At 35.8% G+C, this 18,904-nt stretch overlaps 1 protein-coding gene across 5 annotated transcripts in view; it reads left to right on the top strand.

Annotated features, from left to right (window-relative positions):
* EXOC6 (exocyst complex component 6) overlaps positions 1 to 18,904 on the top strand; it is a 97,197-nt gene that overhangs the window by 23,576 nt on the left and 54,717 nt on the right. For all 5 annotated transcript variants that reach the window (XM_064463824.1, XM_064463825.1, XM_064463826.1 and 2 more), the window contains exons 6-14: positions 7,403 to 7,607; positions 8,849 to 9,004; positions 10,007 to 10,075; positions 13,419 to 13,502; positions 13,596 to 13,642; positions 14,029 to 14,149; positions 16,112 to 16,183; positions 16,855 to 16,952; positions 18,076 to 18,181. In XM_064463824.1, the coding sequence (XP_064319894.1) occupies positions 7,403 to 7,607; positions 8,849 to 9,004; positions 10,007 to 10,075; positions 13,419 to 13,502; positions 13,596 to 13,642; positions 14,029 to 14,149; positions 16,112 to 16,183; positions 16,855 to 16,952; positions 18,076 to 18,181 (958 nt within the window). The remainder of the gene's footprint in view (positions 1 to 7,402; positions 7,608 to 8,848; positions 9,005 to 10,006; positions 10,076 to 13,418; positions 13,503 to 13,595; positions 13,643 to 14,028; positions 14,150 to 16,111; positions 16,184 to 16,854; positions 16,953 to 18,075; positions 18,182 to 18,904) is intronic.

Raw genomic sequence — 18,904 nt, 5'->3', positions numbered from 1 at the left:
TCCTTCCTCTGTTGTGTCTTCACTTTCCATCTTCTCAGAGAGCCACTCACTGCTGCTGTAACCCCAGTATCCCCAGTTCTCTCTCCATGGCAGTTTGGCCGCCCCTGCCCCCTGTAGCTGTCATGCTGTCCCGCTGGGGCTGCTGCTGCTGCCTTGCACCTTGTGCACACCCACCCCAAGAACACTACTGCTGCTTTTTATTTCTTCCTGATTTCTTCAGCATCATTGCCACCTTCATCCCTGCCTTCTTTCGTACAGCCTCAGTCACACCGATCGCTCTGTGTCTTCTCTTACTGGATTCATGATCGTTGTTGCTGCCGCTTTGTGTGCCTGGCACCACTGCAGGGAGCTCCTGCTAACAAGTCTGTCTGGACCCGACTATTTCCATTTGGAACGAACTATGCATAGTCAGGTGTCTACAGGGCTACTGTGTAATCTAGATTTACTTCTGAACTGTTTGTTTGGATTTCTTTTGTCTGGATAGCCAGCACCTCCTGCTATACCGCTGGACTCTGAAAATCCTCAACAACGGCCACTGTGTATGAATAAATCAGCTCTAAAGCCTGTGTGCAGACATGTCCAGAAAGCATCAGATGTACTGTGCACATCAGATCAATCAGCATTGCAGCAAATCCGATGCATCGTCATCAGGGGTATATGTGCTACGTGATACCTGTGCACACATGCTGTCTGGGAGGTGGTCTGCAGAAATATAAGAGCTTTAAGAATAACTTAATAGCTATGGCACTATGCTGGCTCTTATTACAATCAAAACTTGCTAGATGTGAACCAGTGTGGTAGATTTTATCAGCTTGGCTACTATACACTGTTTGCTCTAAACAGGACACTGGTTTGACATCTGCTTAGAGTAGCTGGCAGCATGTTGTTGCAGTGCTCTTGGAGCAGCTCAACAGAAGGGTGTAAATAGTCCAGTGCCCTTGCTACTCTGGTCAGAGAACAGACTGCAGGGTCTGCTGTCTGAATTGCATCGCTTCCTTCTGCAAGGTGGTCTGCAGAGTGTGCTATGTTTAGCGTGTTGAAAATATAGAAACACTGGGATCAAGGCATGCATTCTACCATTATCTTGCTCTGTTAGGCAAGATAAGCAGCCACCCCGATTTTAGAATTGCCAGGGAAGGTATGGTTCCTAATGTCATAATGGAGACATCACTTAGGTGAGATAAAATTGCAGCTGGCTTTTAGCATTTTGACTCCGTGTTTGCTAGTAGTTTTGTAGAGTCTACTTATGGTTGATGTGCTTTCTGAGAAATCATCAGTACTCTTTAAATCTAAAACAAAATTTCTATTATTTAAGAAATTCAGATCCTTCCTGTAGAAGGAATTGCCAGACAGGAAGCCTTAAAAGTCAAAGGACGATATACTGAATTGAGGGGTTTGGACATGCCATTGTCATACCATAAAAAGATCTAAGGGAGAGAGGAGATGCCATGGCTTTGATGTACCATACCTTGAAATCACATGAAGTGCAGAAGGTTTAGACTCTGCTTCAGGCTACTGCTCCAGCTCAGGTATCTCTCTCATTAGCTACGCTACAGTTACTACTTTGCCTGTGACTTACAATTCCCTATAATACAGCCTAGAGGTGGCTATCACATGGAACTTGCAGGTAATTCTAATGGTAATTTCTTTTTGGCTTAGCAGGCAACAAATACAGAAAATGAGTGTATCCTGGCCTTTATCACTAAGTAACTGAGCAATAGCAAGGGCATCCATAGCATCAGTGCAGAGACCTGATAGCTTATGTGTACAGGTACAAGGAATTTCAAAACTGATCTTCCTAAGTTTTGCTGTGAATATTTCCTGGAAGAATCAGAGAGAGAAGCATTCACAATCCCTGTCTTAATGAAACAATGAGGAATGTTTATGTTAGGCAAAGATAGTTTTTTCTCATAAACCTTCACTGAGGTTTGTTAATGCAGCAAAACTTTCATTGGTCTTTTAAAAAAAGACGCATTCCGTTTGACTTTCTCTGCTTGCAGACATTTAGAATATATTTTCATTATTCCATTGTCTTAGAGTCTTGCACTATGAATTTCTAATGTTTAAAGGAAGGGATAATGAAAGTATAGATAGTCTGTATTTTTGGGGGACAGTTGTTTTAGGATAAAGATGGGAATTCCATTTTCTTTTCTCCATGGCAGACACCTTTTAAGGTAATGCAGAATTTTTGGTCTGGAACACATACTGATTTATGCAGATGGAATGGAGGTTTACTGATGAATCCAAAAAGCCATCTATTGATAACAACTTTTGGTCACTATGAACACGGGCTACATTTGAACTGATGACTTAGAGGTGAAAGGCTCTGTATCCTATTCATATATCTCCTGAGCCATGCATAACACAAGTTGACAAGAACTATAGTTGTGAGAGGAAGTAACTGCGGAATCTGCTTTAAACAGTCACAGTTGGCTGGAAAAAGTTATGGAGGGTTTAAAGTCTCAGCTGAGGAAGCACAAGGGAGAGGCATGGTTTCTCCACTGCTCTCCAAAATGCCTAGTGGGGGCTATGCATTTAGACTGAACTACTTAGATCTTTAAGTTGGAGATAAGATCATCACACATTTTGTACAGCTTTGTTACCATAGCCTGTGTGTTTGGATTTTGATATGTGTCTGTGGAGAAAGTTCCCAGCTATTTCAAGAGCTTGTGGTCTAATTGGGAACTGTTAGAACTGGTGGTTTGCAAGTCGTCTTCCACAAAAAAACTGCAAACCTGCTGTACAATGAAAATAATGAAATATATCAATATGGTAAGGATGTTGCTGAATCTTCCTGAAACTACTGTGAGAAGGGCTAAAGAAAGAGTATGGTCTTTCAGAGTGAGCTTTTTGCCCTGAAAAACTTGAGTTTGTTTTCTGACCTTACTTTCTTCTGAACCCTGGTAAAGACAAGAGTTGATTAATTAATTTAGGTTACTAAGTCTCATTGAGACAGTCATGCAACCTTTCTCTGCGTAAACCTTACAAGCATTCAAATAAACCTGAAGACATAAAGAATGCAAATAGGAAAACTTCATAAGATATATAATTTGGTTCTACCCACGTCTCTATGGAAAGCTCTTGGAACAGATAAAAGTGATCGTGATTTGATTTTGGTTTTCTGCATTGTTTTGAAACCATGTCAAAATGAAGCACTGGATTTTATCAACTGCAAATCAATACTTCCTCGAGGTATCATGGATCTGGTAAAAAACCCCATCAAAGTGTATATTGATACTGAACTGTCAGCTGCTTTCTCACAACCCTATTTGTTTGATAATTTATATTTTTAAAAAATCTCCTATTACATCATTATGGATGAAAAAGGTATTCCACAGATCTTGTTTTTGACATACAGCAACTGTTTAGTCTGATTTTCAGAAATATTGAGCTTTTGACTCACTTTACAGAAGTTTCAGAGTTAGTAGTGCCTTGATCTGAGTTCATTGTCCATTGGGGCAACAGATGAAGTTGGTTTGCTGGGGAAGTTTAAAGATTAGGTTTAGAATTGTTAAGGCAACTAGATTTAAAAACAAAATAAATAAATAGTTGTTCCTGTGGTGAAAGGCTTTCAATTGCAATTTCAATATATCATCTTCAAGATCTCTGTGAATGTGACTTTTCTACAGTATTATCGAAAAATTCCAATGAACTCCCATAAATTTGGAGGAGTACAAAAAGCTTTTCATATTTACTTAATGGAAATGTAGTAAGCAGGAATATACAGTATTTGACTCTGAGGGAAGCACAAAAGTTGGAGAACAACACTTTTTTCTTTGTAAATGAAGTTTGTTTCCTTAATTAAAATAAAATGAGAATTTTAAGGTTATTGTCTCTCCTCTTGTTTTTTTTCAGCAGGAAATTTGGGGACGTGACTATGTGTTTCTTTACTCAAAAGGCTTGTGTACAAATGCGTTATTCTCAGTAAAATTCACAGCCTTTGAGTTCATCTTGCTCCTGTCCTGTGTAGCTTCTTGACTGCTCTAGTTTAATATGATGGAGCTTTTTTAGTAAGTTATAGTATTTGACTTAACTCTTAACTGCCTCCAAATGACGCTCTGATGATAAAAATCTTAAAAGTTCTGTCATTTAAAACATAACTTAATACTTTGTCTACACTACAAACTGACATTTCTGTGTAATGGTCACGTTCTTTTTCTTTTGGATTTTTTTGTGTGTTGTTTCAAATTCAAATACAGACCTGGCTACTCTGTGCCTGGGACTTGGACATTTGGTAAAATGCCAGCTCAATTTTAGAATACCATGATGCAAAACACGAATATTGATCTTCTGGGGGTTTTTATTTGTGATTTTTGTGTTTATCCCAGCCCCCATTCCTGCTTCCTGCTGGTTTTAGAATTTTCCATTTTTATACTTTGGAGATGTTAGTAAAATCAATTTTATAGTTTTCTGGTTCTGATGACAATCTTATATGACCTCTATTGGTGTTTCAAACTAGTGTCTTCAATTTCAAAGCTTACATTATAAATTTTCTTACAAGATTCTGACAAATTTAGCTGAGAAGAATGGACAGAGGACTGCTATAATTATATGAAAAAATATAACACTGAAGATACTTTTTTTACTCAGTTATAGTCAAATGGGCAATCTTCACCTTGCATGATTGATGATATATGATGGGAACTAATAATATTGTTGTCAAAATCTTTAGCATTGAGTTAAATCTATGGAATGTTTTTAATGCAAAATAAACAAATACACCATTCCATGAAATGATATGCAAAACTTTTTAGTTAAAATCCTGACCTGCAGATGACCTTCAAATTAATAAGACTTGAGTGCTTTATCAGAACAGATGTTAAAAGGGCAAGGTCCTGAGCTCCATATATGTATAATTAGTAAGGGACTCTAGAATGGATTTAAAATGGATTATGTTAATTCTGATCTTAGAGACAGCAGTCAAAAACCTTCCAGATGAACTAACAGTGTTCTGATAAGCTGATCTATATAATTTAAATAAAAACCTTTTATACGATTTTGATGCTATTATGGTTTTATTCCCCAGAAGTCTCACCATGTGGCACTCTTGGTCATTTACTATTTAAAAAAACAAAAGCCACACACATAAAACCCCCAGACCCTTTCTTATCTGCAACATTCTTGTTGCCTTATGTATATTTTATATAAACCAAGTGTATAATAAACAAAAGCTCCTAATTTACACTTGAAACCTCTTTATGTGCACTCTCCTGAAAGCAGTTGTGTTCTGGAATAAAAGAGAAGTTTTTTTCCATCCTCCAGCTATGCTGAACTGTTAGCTTAGAAATGTCTTGATTGAGAAAATTCAAAACAATGCATTTATTTCAGACTGGAACAAGAAGTTATGACTGAAGTATTAGTGATTTATTATTGCTTGCCTACAGAAGGGGAGCCAGCAGCTTGAATTGTATTTCAGTTTGAAAGTGTTTACTCACTGTATCTATAAAGTAGTATCCAGAGGCAAAAGAACTGGAAACGACACTTTGCCAGGTTTTCTTGAACTTTTGAAGGGACTTTGCACATATTCAGCTTTTCCCTTTCAAAATGATTTGGTAATTTTCCAATACTGATTGTGGAGGACTTTCAGGAAGAAAAAGGGAACTAAGGTTATAATATGAAAAGCTAAAAATGGCCTGAGGATATTCCTATGTATTTGTGGAAAGAAAGGGTTGGGACTAACAGCAAGTTAACTCAGTCTGATCTCAGTTTTTCTACTTTTCCTGTTGAAGACCAAGCTAGAAGGCATTGGTTCACCTTGTTCTGTTATAATAGGCCAAACTAAATGCATTTTTCCAAAACCCTCCTGGGCTCAGTGGCTGGTAAGAATCCTGCATCAAGGAAAACTCTCGTCACATCCACAACTAATTGCTGTCCTGTTCATGTTTAACCTGTTTGCTGCACCTCTCTTTAAAATGTTGACAACACAGATTTACTGATCGTGGTGTTTCTGTTTATTGCCTTCTTAGTTTAGCTGTCTATCCCAAAATTGGCCCAATTCTATTTAGCTTCATCTTTTCAAGAAATTGGAAATTTTCACAAGCATTCTGCCTTAGGAGAATTTGAAACATTTGAAAATAAAATAGAGAAGGGTACTGACTTCAGGAACAGGCATGTAGGAGCATGACTCAGCTCTGAATCACCTCCTTGTGGTGTTCATTTCTGTACTGATTATAAGAGGAAGCATGGAAAACCAATTTCCCTCAATTAAAATTTCCATCTTCAAATATTTCCCTAAATCAGCTGAAAGCATTGAAATTTTACTTATAAGCTACAGGCCTGAAGTTGATAAATGGTTTTAGCAAGTAAAAGTCTTGGCCCCACAACCCCTGTAATGTATGAGACAACTGAGAGTGAAGACATGTAAATAGCTGTAGTAATAGAGTTGATATTCTCAGTATTTGGTAGCTTTCTGTTGTCAAAGTTGGCTGAGTTTTTATTTATGATTTTAACTTATTTTGCAGTTAAATCACTTTTTATACTTAGTTTTAACTTGAATATTTCTTTAAACTCATTGTCCCTTATGTAGAATTTCACAACATAATTATGAAAGTACTATACAACATCTGCATAGTGTATGGGCGTGAGAGGAAGTATTTCTTGCCATTTTGTTTTTTCCCCCTCTCAGGCCATGTCTTCCATATTTCTGCTACAAATAGTCTGTGGGCTAACAGAACATGGAAGAAAAAGAAAATTATGGAGTCTTTGTTAGTTTGTTTTTTTTTTTTAAACCCTCTGACCTTAACGCTTGTTCAAAGTGGTTGTTTTCTTGGTCGGATATACTGTATTTTGTCAGAAGAGTAAATAGATACGTGGTTTACAGTAAAATATGATATACTGCTGGAAAAAATATTGCTTGTGATAAGTGTATACCTGTCTTTTCCAGCTAAGGATGGTGGAAAGAGGGTGGGTGTGGATGTGTGTATATGTTCACATGTACTTAAAAAAGGCAGATACATACAGGCATACTTCTCCAAGTTTTTTTTAATTGTTTGGTGCATATACTGTAATGTTGGGTGATTGGCAATTCATGTTTCAATAAAGAGAATTCATAAAAAGCCCTAATAAATTAAATCTAGAAGGGAAGATGATTGTTATGACTTTAATACCTCTATTCTGCAGGATGCTCCATGTGGTGTTAGGAATTTATTGGTCAGAACAGCTAATCCCATAGGAGCCTACTTAAAATTTTTACTTGACTGAGTCACTCAGACAGTTCACTCTTTTTTCCAAACTAAAGCATTATATGGATGACTCTTGGTTTCTTAGTTTTTCTAAGAACAGAGGAATTTCATTAGATATATATTGATTGTGGGTATGATATTGATATCTGATATTTGATAAACAAAGTATTGTATTAAAATTTGATAAGAAGCTACATAATTTGATTTTAATCTCTTTGTAGATACTATTCTGCTTTAAAAACAATGGAACAGCTAGAAAATCTATATCTTCCTAGAGTTAGCCAATACCGATTTTGCCAGATAATGATAGAAAATCTTCCAAAACTGCGTGAAGAAATAAAAGAAATATCCATGTCAGATCTCAAGGATTTCTTAGAGAGTATTCGAAAGCATTCTGACAGAATTGGGGAAACTGCCATGAAGCAGGTAAGCTGACCTCACGGGATGACATCAGTCCTGTTGTCCACTGAAAATGCCAGTGTTGGTAGCCTCAGGTTATCCCAAAAGGTTTGTCTGAGGATTATAGCCATCACATAGACCTTTGAGTAAAGATGGGGAGCTGTGAAATGCTTGCGAACATCCTGGGTAGTTTCTTCTCCTGGCCACGAATTCTAGCGGTCTGTGGCTAACACAGGAAGCAGCAGTGTGACACCTCGGTAGCATCATCAAACTTTCCTTCCAAATGTGTATCTGTGGCCTAGGCAAGAAGGAGCTTCCTCCCTGGGAAAGGAAGGAGAAATGCTATATTTATCAAGGTGCAAAAAAGCTGTGAAATACTTTGAGTAGTCAGCTCCTAGACAGTCTGTAACTCAGCAGCTACTACACCAAAACAGAGCGCAGCCCATCTGGGCAGCCAGCAAGGATGAGTAAGACTAAAAGAAATGTTGAGATAACTGCCTAGTTCTTTCTAAAGTACTGCTAACATAGGGCATGGCATTGGCATGTTACCCTCCAGAGAGGGCACACTACAGAGGAGAGAGGGCAGAGGACTGAGGTGAGAGCCAGGATGAGATTGGGACAGCTGGAGCCTGTTCCATCACAAAAAAGCACTGGTACAGGGCAAGCTTTAAAGCAGTTAATGCTTTTAAAATTTATTTGGGGAGCAAGTAAAGTTTTCATTTGACTTTTTGCTGGGCAGAGTTCAGGTTGGGTTGCTATTTTGTCATCTCAGGTTCTTGTAAAATACAGCATTGGTTATTATAAATGAAACTTAATCACAAGATTATACTGTGTTTCCTTGTTGCATTTCTTTCAATAGTAAGGTCAATATAGTGCATTTGGCTTCTGCAGCTGACTGCTCGCTAAGGCTTAACTGAAGATAGCAAACAAATATCTGGAAACTCTGTGATAACTGTACTTCATTTAAATATTGATTCTCTGTTTGCAATTTATGATCAGGAAAAGTACAGGTTATTTTAAAAATTTTTTCTACCTTTAAAATTGCATTCTGGGGATTAGGGAAAAATTATGCAAAAATTAGCTATTGAACTAATTTATCATCCCAGATTGATTAAGGACAGAATCATCGGTGTAGGCTGAGAACACACACCTTGCAGCTATACTGGTGTGTGTACAATAGCACCATCTGTTTTTCATGTCATAGCATATACTTATCAGTGATGAAATCTGCATTACATCCCTCTTTATTGGTGCTACTTTTAAAACAGGCACAGCAGCAGAAAACCTTCAGTACCACTCTTCAGAAGCAGAACAATGTGAACTATGGTCGGAATATGCATTTAGGTAGAAGCAGGATTTTGGAATCCAAGAATGAAATTACATTGAAGCGAACTTTTGAAGATGATGATGACCATGAAGAGGAGGTAACTTTACACTAATCAGTATGTCTTATTTAAAATGATTTTTGTAGGTTTATTGAACAAAATGTGCAGTATACTATTAATAGATGGTCAATGTTAGTTAGGAAGGACCAGAGAACACCTTCAAGGGACACCAGTCCAGATCAGCATTTTAGGGGGAGAAAATACTGCTGAAATATTAGTTGTGTTAATGCTAACTTTACATCATGTTTGAGGACATTCAAACTTGTAATTATTCAGGAATTCAGTTGTAATTTAGATTATGCAGTACCTGCCCACTGTAAATGATTTGTGGCCCACTGGAATATTCTGCTCTTGCTAAAGCCAGCATTTCTGTGTTTGAGGACTTCAGCTTGTGTTAGAACTCTTTTATCTGTCAAATACTCAGTATTCATAAATTGAATAGAACTAGTGTTTAGACCTTTAAATCTGGTGCTCTGAAACACAGTGAAAGGAACCTGGTCGTCTGACACAAATAAAATCTAGTACTGTAATACAAAGGGAGGGGAGAGTTGAACAATTAATTTACTCTTTTGTGATAGAAGCCATCCATTTTTGGGTCCTGAAATTACTGACAAAAAAACTGATACAGTTACTCTTTCAGTCATTAAAGCAAACTTCTCCTACCACTTTCTAGGAAAACAATAGTTTTAGTAGCTGTAAAATCTGTCAACAGAGTTGGCTTTTGCTGGTCCCAGTTTGGTCATGCTTTTGGATTCAACCCCAATGGATTTCCATGTTCATATGTACTTCAGATTCATCAGTCTACTAACTTCACACTCTACTAACCTACTAATTCTCCCCTAAGTCTCCAAATTTTAAGAAACCAAGTTAAGCAGTTGTAATATTAAGGGCATTAAAACAACTTGAAAGGATAATTCCATACCAGTAAGATGTCTTATGAGGTATTTATTAAGTGGACAAGTTCTGCTGGTAACATATCACATTTTGCAGATTATATGGTTTTTATGCTTTATATACTTTTTTTCCCCTTTCCTTCTTCAGGTTTTAACTGCTCAAGATCTTGTAGACTTTTCCCCAGTCTATAGGTGTTTGCACATCTATTCAGTTTTGGTATGTATTAAGGTGACTTCAAAAGATATTTTGCTTTTTGAATTTGAATGTTCATTTTCATATTTTTCATACTCTGGTAAGTTCCCAAGCAAATATATTGCTTCTAGTAGTGGTAGTTCTTGATGAACCAGCTGAGATGGGCAGAGTATTCAGGGCAGAACTGCATGTTTTATTTTATATGCCTAATAAGGACACACAGCAAGACATTAATTACATAAGTGTTCTTAAGAATAGATGTAAAATATGCACATCTCCCTCAATAGTGGTATGGGCACTTTTGCAGTTCCCCCAAGTGTTCCATGTTACCCAAATATTTGGGGGGATATGCTCAATATTACAAAGCACAAGAATATTCAGTCTGAATCTTGAAGAAATCAGAACAGTAGAGCAAAACAGCAAGCAAAAACTGGCTTGTGACAGACTGCTCAGGCAGATTAGATTGGATACAATGGCAGAGACACAATAGTCTATTTTAGCTGCTGTAAAAGAGATACAATGCACAAGCTAACAAGGATGAAAACTTTTCTTGAGGAAACTTCATAACAAATTATTTATTATTTTCTCACATTTCCTATTCTCAGTTACTTTTGAAGTCAGATTATTTGTAGAATAAGTATTGGGCATAGGGATGAAGTACTTTTAAGTATTGATAATTGTACAATCTCAGCTGGACTTGGCTTCAAGCGTTCAGGTTGGGTTATCCTCTATAGAATCCTTGCAGCTGTGTAACATGAAAGCTTATATCTTGAAATAATGTTTAGAGTGTTACTTCACTGTTACTTTTTTTAAAGAAGGAATCCAAACAAAAGCATCAGTAATTACATCAGTAATTATTCATCTCAATTAAAATAACATGAGGACAGAAAGACAGGCTACCAGACTATTGAAAAAGAGTGAACCATTTCTTTTACAGAGGAAATAAGTCTGAAATAACATAGAAAAAGAATGTGTAAAGTTAAATACACCAGTTACCAATTTCTGCTTATTCTTTGTTTAGTATAATAAAAGAACAGGAAATGCAATTGATAGATGACATTTAAAAGTAATACGTGATTATGTTTTTCACTTTGCTAAGGATCCTGGTGTTGGATCCTTGATCCAAGATACAATCTTTGGGTTTGCACAGGAAGTTTACCAGCTTCCAAATTTACTAGAGACAGAAAACAACTTAGACCCTTAGGAAAAAGCGTTGCTGAAATCTTCGGAACAGGGCTCCTGTCTTTCCTGCCAACATGATGTAATTAATAAGCTATGACAGGATAATCAAGAGTTGTGCATTAACCACTTCTTGGAGTCCTTCTCACTTACCTCCTGTTGTAAACCATCTCTTTTGGAGTTCAGATAACTTCATGATGACAGCAAAGGAGAGGAGTTGATGCCAGGTGGCTATTAATTACATTTCTATATTAAGGACTTCACAGCAAACATCACCTTAGTGAATTCTCTCTACAGCTTTCTACAGCTACAAAGCTGTAGAAAATATTTTATTTTTATGCAGGACAAGTGTTTTCTACTCTGCTGCTACGTGTTGAAGAAAAAAGCAGGATTTTATATACCTCAGAATACTACATAGCTTGTGATTGCAAGATACATACGTACCAAACATAGACTGTATTTATTGATAAGTAACCTTTCTTTAAAATAGAAAATTTTTGGTGATATATATAAAGAACTTTTTTTAGCCCACATATATTATGTGAAATGCTGTATATTTAAATTCTGCTGAAAACACCCTTGATCCCTTTGGCATGTAATGTTACCTTTTAATTAAAAAGCAATATAGTAGTATAAAATAAATGTAATTTTGGTGTGAAACAACACTTGATATATGAGCAATATTCCTAGAATTTATAACCCACCATGAACCATGAGTATAAACTCATGAACTTTTGGAAGCTGGGCAAAACAAATGCTTTGCTTCGGTGTATTTTATCTTGCTTTTCCTTTGCTTATTCAGTGAGTGAATCATCAGGGTTGTTGCTGTGTTCTGCTGATTGCGTTAGAACATCTGTTTAAAATAGTTGTTATGCCTGAATTGCTGATCTTGATTGCACAGGGACAGCATGGGCTATAAATAATCATGAGATATTTTACATCTCCGTTTTTGGTGTGGATTTGAGAACAGCTACTCTTTTTCACTTGGGAAGCTTGTGTCAGGACTGAGTAGAGATTTGGCATTGGAAATAGAATTCAATAATGGCTTTGTGCATCTGAAAACTGCATTGAATATTTGGGCTGGAGGTGAATGGTTAGTATGTCTGATCAGGATGTGTTAGTACGAATTATAGCACATAGTAAAGTTCTGCTGGAACAGGAGGTGTTCTAGTAAATTTGCATCTCAGTTTCAAGTAGGTTTTTGTTCTTAAGCCAAGTCTCTCTTTTACCGTTAGATTTTGTTAGGTTAGCAGTATTTCTAAATATGATGAAATAGTAATGCTGAACTGAAAATCCTAAATTTAAACTTTCTTTGTTATATCTGATAAAGGAGTTGGGTAAGTAATGCTGACTTAGTAATATACAATCTCTGTAATAACTTGAAGATTTTTGGAAGCCAAGTAATGGAATTCTAAATAGCACTGGCCTAATAATAAGCTCATGAGGTAAAAACAAACCTTAAAAATGCTAAGCTGCTTTATTCTGCTTGCATACAAATTACATTGTGTTCATTAGGTAGATGAATCAATGTAGCACTGATTTCAAATGGACAGATGGTTTCTACTGAATGGTCATCTTAATGAGATGGGTAGGAGGTCACTTGAATTCCTCACAATATAATCATTAGGCACAGAGGGTATTGTATCTTCAAGGACTGTGATAGGAGAAAAATCCAAATCCACAGTCATTATATTTACCAATTCCAAAGAGAATAAGCAAATACTAAATAAATCTCATGTAGTTTTTTTTTCTCAGGCAAAGCTAATGCAGGCAGTGTTCAGATGTATCATACTCGCAGATATGTTTTTGTAACTTACCTTCACAATGCAGTTAGTTTCTTGAATAACCTAGGGAAACATTTTAGGAGACGAGTTTCAGTTACAGGGTAATAGGTAATATGCCTTGTCTATAAATATTAATATACTCTGAAAGGTGTTGTTTGTAAACATAACTGTTGCTTAAAATGCATAATACTTGACAAAATTAGGGATATGAACAAAATTTTTATTTGCAGTAATTTCTGCATATTTCACACATGCATAACTTTGCTGGTGTCAGCTAGAGGTCTATATGTGGAATAAATGCAAAATATGTGGCTTAGTTTAAGAGAATTCTACCCTTAATTTGAGAAGTGTCTTTTTCATACTGAGACAATGTTCTCGTTTTAACTACTTTTGTCTTGGTTTAGGGTGATGGAGAAATATTTGAAAATTACTACAGAAAACAAAGAAGGAAACAAGCAAGATTAGTTCTGCAGCCGCAGTCAAGCATGGTAACCAATACTTTTGCTTTTGCATTTTCCTGGGTTGTACCTGATACTTAGCGATATTTTTATTCCTAAACTTGTTTTCTTTTTCATTGAAAGCATGAAACAGTGGAAGGCTATAGAAGATACTTCAGTCAAATTGTAGGGTAAGTTTTCTAAAGAGAGATTTCTTTCAGTTTTACTATATTTATTTTTAATTCTCCCTCTGTTCTCCCATTGTCCAAAAACTTTCTTCTGCAAGATTCAGTTTCCGCACAAATCATGTGGGTGGTTGTTGCTGGGTCTGAGCGGGGAAGAGCATTCAGCTCCTACCAATACAGTGCCCCACAAGGACCCTCCAGCGGCCTGGGCTCCAGCTGGCATGAAGCAAACTTTTTACATTTTGACTTCATGCTGGGGAAAGCAGAACACCAAAACTAACAAAATGTCACTGCTTGAATTAGAAGGGTTTGACTGTGTTTGTGCGTGAAAGGGTAGAATTTGCTCTAATATTAGAAAACAAGTTGATAATTTAAGCGTTATTTTGTTTTAGTTTCTTTGTAGTAGAAGACCACATTTTACATGTAACCCAAGGACTGGTAACTAGAACATATACCGATGAACTCTGGAACATGGCCCTTTCCAAGATCATTGCTGTTCTTAGAACACATTCAGTAAGTGAGAAGTCTTATCAGTATTGCAGTTTAAATCCTCTTACTTCAGAGTTCTGTATATTAAAAGCTGGGATAGTAACAAAGTGAAAAATTACACCCCTCTCATGTTTTCTTTTCCTTGTGATTAAAAATTGCTCAGATTTGGGAGGGAGCCTGCCAAGCTTTTGTTTTTCCAAACAGTATCAGGCTGTGATCTGCAGCCATGGGCTATTTGCATAATCCCCCACTGATTTACAACTCACTGGGTCTTCCAAACCTTCTCTTAGTCCAGCAGTTTAGAATATGCAGAGTTAATCTGCTGTTATTATTGCAATCCTTCCTCATTAGTCTCAACTGACCTCTTCATTAGATCAGATTGAATAGTTCAGCACTGAAAGCACCACCAGGAAATAGTTCCTAATTATCATTCCAAATGCTGTGTTTCCAAAATAAACTCCACCAGCAAAACCCTTGGAGCTATCTCTTCAATGCTATAGTAGTAATATGTTTTTGTTGAAGTAAAGGTATTAGAAAAATCTTCACAGCTGTTAAAGTGTAATTCTCTATCAACTGAGTATTTCAGCACCTTCAAAGTGTGTCTCCTAAAGTTACATTTCTGCCTTAGCTCCAATGATGCTGAATAGCTGCACGCTATATCTTATTCCTCTGTGAAAACCCATGGAATACCATTGTTCACTCAGACTGACTGATCGTGAATTGCTTCAGAGTTTATTATTGGTACAGCTTTTACTCACAGAAAAAAAAGAAAAGTTTTATCTTTCCCTTTTTAATGTTTGCTAGAAGCAAATGCGATGTTATTTTAATTTTATTACAGTTGAGCTTTAATTCAAGGAATATTTTACATTTCATATATACTGGGGAAGAAGTTCAGTGTGTACTATTAACTATAGTTTTGTCATAGACCCCTTACTGATCAGTGGTCTCATACTTTTTAATTCTTTGTAAAGGATTTGGGTACATTGAGATGTATTCAGCATTTTTATAAGCTAAATACTTTGCAAGTTAATTAGCTGCGTATGGTTTTATACACCTACGTAAGAATATGGTATTTTAAGGAGCAAAAGCAATGTAATCTCTAAAGAACTCTTCAATGTCTTGCCGTGTACTTGATCACTATTTCTTCTCAAAATGCATAACTTTCATCAAAACCAATTCTATCACGATCTTTTTCTAACATCAACTTAGTACAGGCTAATGTTTAGATAAGTGTATGTTGTCTAATAAGGGATTGTAAACCAAACCCTTACTTTAATTTTTGCTCTTAGCTTACTTTAATAAAGGTGAAACAGGTGTATATAATATTTAACCAATACTGTATTCTCATTAAATTATTTAAATTCTTTTTTTTTAATTTTATATGGTATTGCAAATAGTGAAGCTGAGGTGAAAGCCTTAGTTGTATGACTCCACAACTCTGAAAATCAAATTTCAGTTATTTAGTAGAGTAAATAACTTAATGGTGTAACTTTTTACCATGAAATCTGTAATTTGAATTTATTTAGAAAGTATTTTTTAGTGTTTTCCACATACAGCTGGGAAACTGCCTGAGGTGGCACAGTTAACACTAGCTAGACCCAGACTTACCGTTCAAAAGAACATCATATGGAAACATCTCTGAAGTTGATTTAGCAAAGCATTTTGGTATGTCCTTTTGTCCACTGAAATAAATATTATTTGCTGATTTTGAATCTCAGTACACCATAATGATATTTATTGAATGTCATATTTTAGTTTACTTTTTCTGAGCTTCTATACTACTGATAGTTCATATAAAAATTTAACAAATACTTTTAAGTAGGTGGACTAAGTGAAGACAAGTGAGTCTATGTTGTTTCTTACTAAGGCAGTCAATTAGGTAAAGGGATAATGCTGGAGATTTTAACCTTCTGTGTTGATATTCTCTGAAAACATATGTCCCATATTTTAAATCCTTTTAACAAAACCAGAATTTCTCACTTTCAGTCGTATTGCAGTGATCCTGACCTTGTTCTGGAACTGAAGAATCTCATTGTAGTATTTGCTGATACTTTGCAGGTACATATTATATTAGTAATTTAACTGAAATTCCTAGAGTCAATTTTTTCTTTAGGTGAGTAAGTGCAATGCTTTGGGTTTCCCTGAATCATATATGTGAATCAAGAACAAAAATACACAGTAATATTTTAAATATATATATATTTCTTGCCTTCATTCTTCCTTTTCAATATTCTTAATGTAATGTATGCATTCTGGGCTATCCAGCCAGCATCCAGTTATTCATATCTGTCCAAATTAATGTTAGCTTTGTAACTTGTGTATGTTTTCGTCTTTCATAAATGCTTTTTACTTCTAATCTTTAGCAAGAATAGCATTCCAGTTATCATTAACTCTCTAGCTGAAAGACCAAATTAATATCATTGGCAAATATTCTTGCAGCGTTTAACAGACTGATAAAGAAGATTAGTTATATGCATAAATAGCAAGTTAAAATATTACAGAGAAATGGGACAAATTTCTGCTTAAAACTCAAAAACATAGGATAAAGTATTGGGTAACAATTTAATATATAATCCTCTAATTGTAGTGGTGTGTTTGAAGTACTATACTTTGTTTTATAGAAGTGACAAGATTGAACAATAAGTCTCATCTTGGAGTCCTGAGTGATGTGATAGGAATTGAGTGCATTATTTCTTGAATTATCCACCCTTTTCATTTTTATACCTTAGGGCTATGGTTTTCCTGTGAACCGACTATTTGATCTTTTATTTGAGATAAGAGACCAGTACAATGAAACACTTCTTAAAAAGTGGTCTGGACTCTTCAGGTTAGTATTTAAAAATAATTGTGCCTTTTGTATTGCATCTATTGTTTTTGTCTAACTTCAAGTTTTTTTAATAAAATTGTAATTCTGGAAGAATTCATTAACTCAGTATTGTCTATGAATTTTGGGTTGGATAGGACTCGGATATTCATCACATGTAACTAATATTTAGGAGAAGAGCTATCGCGTACTGCTTCTGTAGCTAATGGAGAGAAGGAAGGTCTCCAAAAGGACATTACTGGAGAAACATGCAGGAGAGCGACGTCTGGTTTTCTTCATTAGGAACCTAATAACTCTAGGCTATTGCAACAGGGCATTAGGTTCCTAATTTAGGTTGTCTTAATGTTTACAGTTAGCTGATATGTGCATCTCCCTGACAGACTACTGCCATTGCCAGTACAGCTTCATGTCTTCTTAATGCAGGGTGGTTTCCACCTATTCTTTGGAACCATTTGATCGAGTAAATTGTAAACCCAGGAATATGGCAGCCTGGCGGTGCACTCCAAAGCCTGTTTGCTGATAGGGTGTGGTGGCTAAATGTGCAGAAATTGTTTGCCATAAAATATGTTACATTGTATTACAGAAAAAATTAAATGGACCACTTAGGATTCTGAAGCTCTCTAGACTCCTAGTATAGTCATTTGACTAGTAGAAAAGTTCAGAGGGTACTTAACACTGTGGTCGAGTGCCTAGCTGAAGTTCTCTGAATCATCTCTATTGACTTTCTGTAGCTGTGGTACCTGAGAGAGACGCTCTGGATATCTGCCTTAGTGTAGGCCACCATAATTAATAAGTGTCTCATTATGGTTTACCCTGGAGTAGAATAGTTGATCTAAAGTTCGTTTGATGTGTTATGTTTTGAGTCATACATATTAACATGCTTTCAGCTGTTTTTTTTCTCTGTGATTAGACACAGTGTAAAGAGTTGGCATATACAAGGTACTTTCAAAATAATCTAAAAATAGTTTGGGTGTCTGAAATGATGGTGATTGCGGCTCATAACTTTTTGAAGCTGCACACCTAAGTGTGGTAGTAAAATTTATATTCGTTTACATGTTTTAACACTGGAAAATACTGTAAATAAGTTACATGTCCTTAATTTTTTTTCACTTTACTAATTCACCAGAGATATTTTTGAAGCAGACAACTACAGCCCTATTCCTGTAGCAAATGAAGAGGAATACAAAATAGTTATAAGCAAATTTCCTTTTCAAGACCCAGAACTTGATAAGGTAAGGAAAAGTTTTGTTATTAAAGTTTGCCGAAATCCAATTAAGGCCACTTGGGACAGTAATTAATTTGATAATTAAAAAGCAGTTAAAATTTGAAAAGCTAGGTAGATTAAGAGGCCAGATCACCTTCTTTGTGTGTAATTATCTAGTCATAAATAAATATGAGAATTAAAGCTGATGTTTGAGTGAATAATGAAACCCTTTGTTTTGTAAACAAATAATACACTTTGATGCAGTCTTTATGTAATTAAATACAGTCTGTCTTTAATTACTTAAATTTTGTTGCAACTCATTCTGTTTAGTAACTCATAGTATATTAGATGCTATAGCATTGCAAAAATACATGTAAACCAGGGATCTGTTAGAGGCAGCAACTTCTCTATTTAACTCTTAAAATTAATTATTTGTATTTGATCATGTGGAGCAAAATAAACATGAAAAAACTGTAAATAATTCTGCTGTACCAGCATTCTAATATGATATTCTTTCATAGCTGCAGCCATTCTTGCACTACAAACTTCTCTCACAGAAAGGCGATTAATATGTTCTGCTCTTCAAATATGGTTTTGGTAATATTGATGAAGAAGTAACAGGGCCATGATGGAGTCTGTAGAGGGGAACTAAACCTAAGAACCACATGACAGTGGGAGTAACTGTTGTAGAGGGAAGCTGGTTTGTACACGACCCATCACTATAGATATCTGCAAAAGTAAAAAAGATGAT

Source organism: Phalacrocorax carbo, chromosome 12 (assembly GCF_963921805.1).
Source record: "Phalacrocorax carbo chromosome 12, bPhaCar2.1, whole genome shotgun sequence".
In the NCBI taxonomy this organism is placed as follows: domain Eukaryota; kingdom Metazoa; phylum Chordata; class Aves; order Suliformes; family Phalacrocoracidae; genus Phalacrocorax; species Phalacrocorax carbo.
The sequence above is the reverse complement of the archived record's forward strand: the minus strand, read 5'-3'. Positions and strand labels throughout refer to the sequence as shown.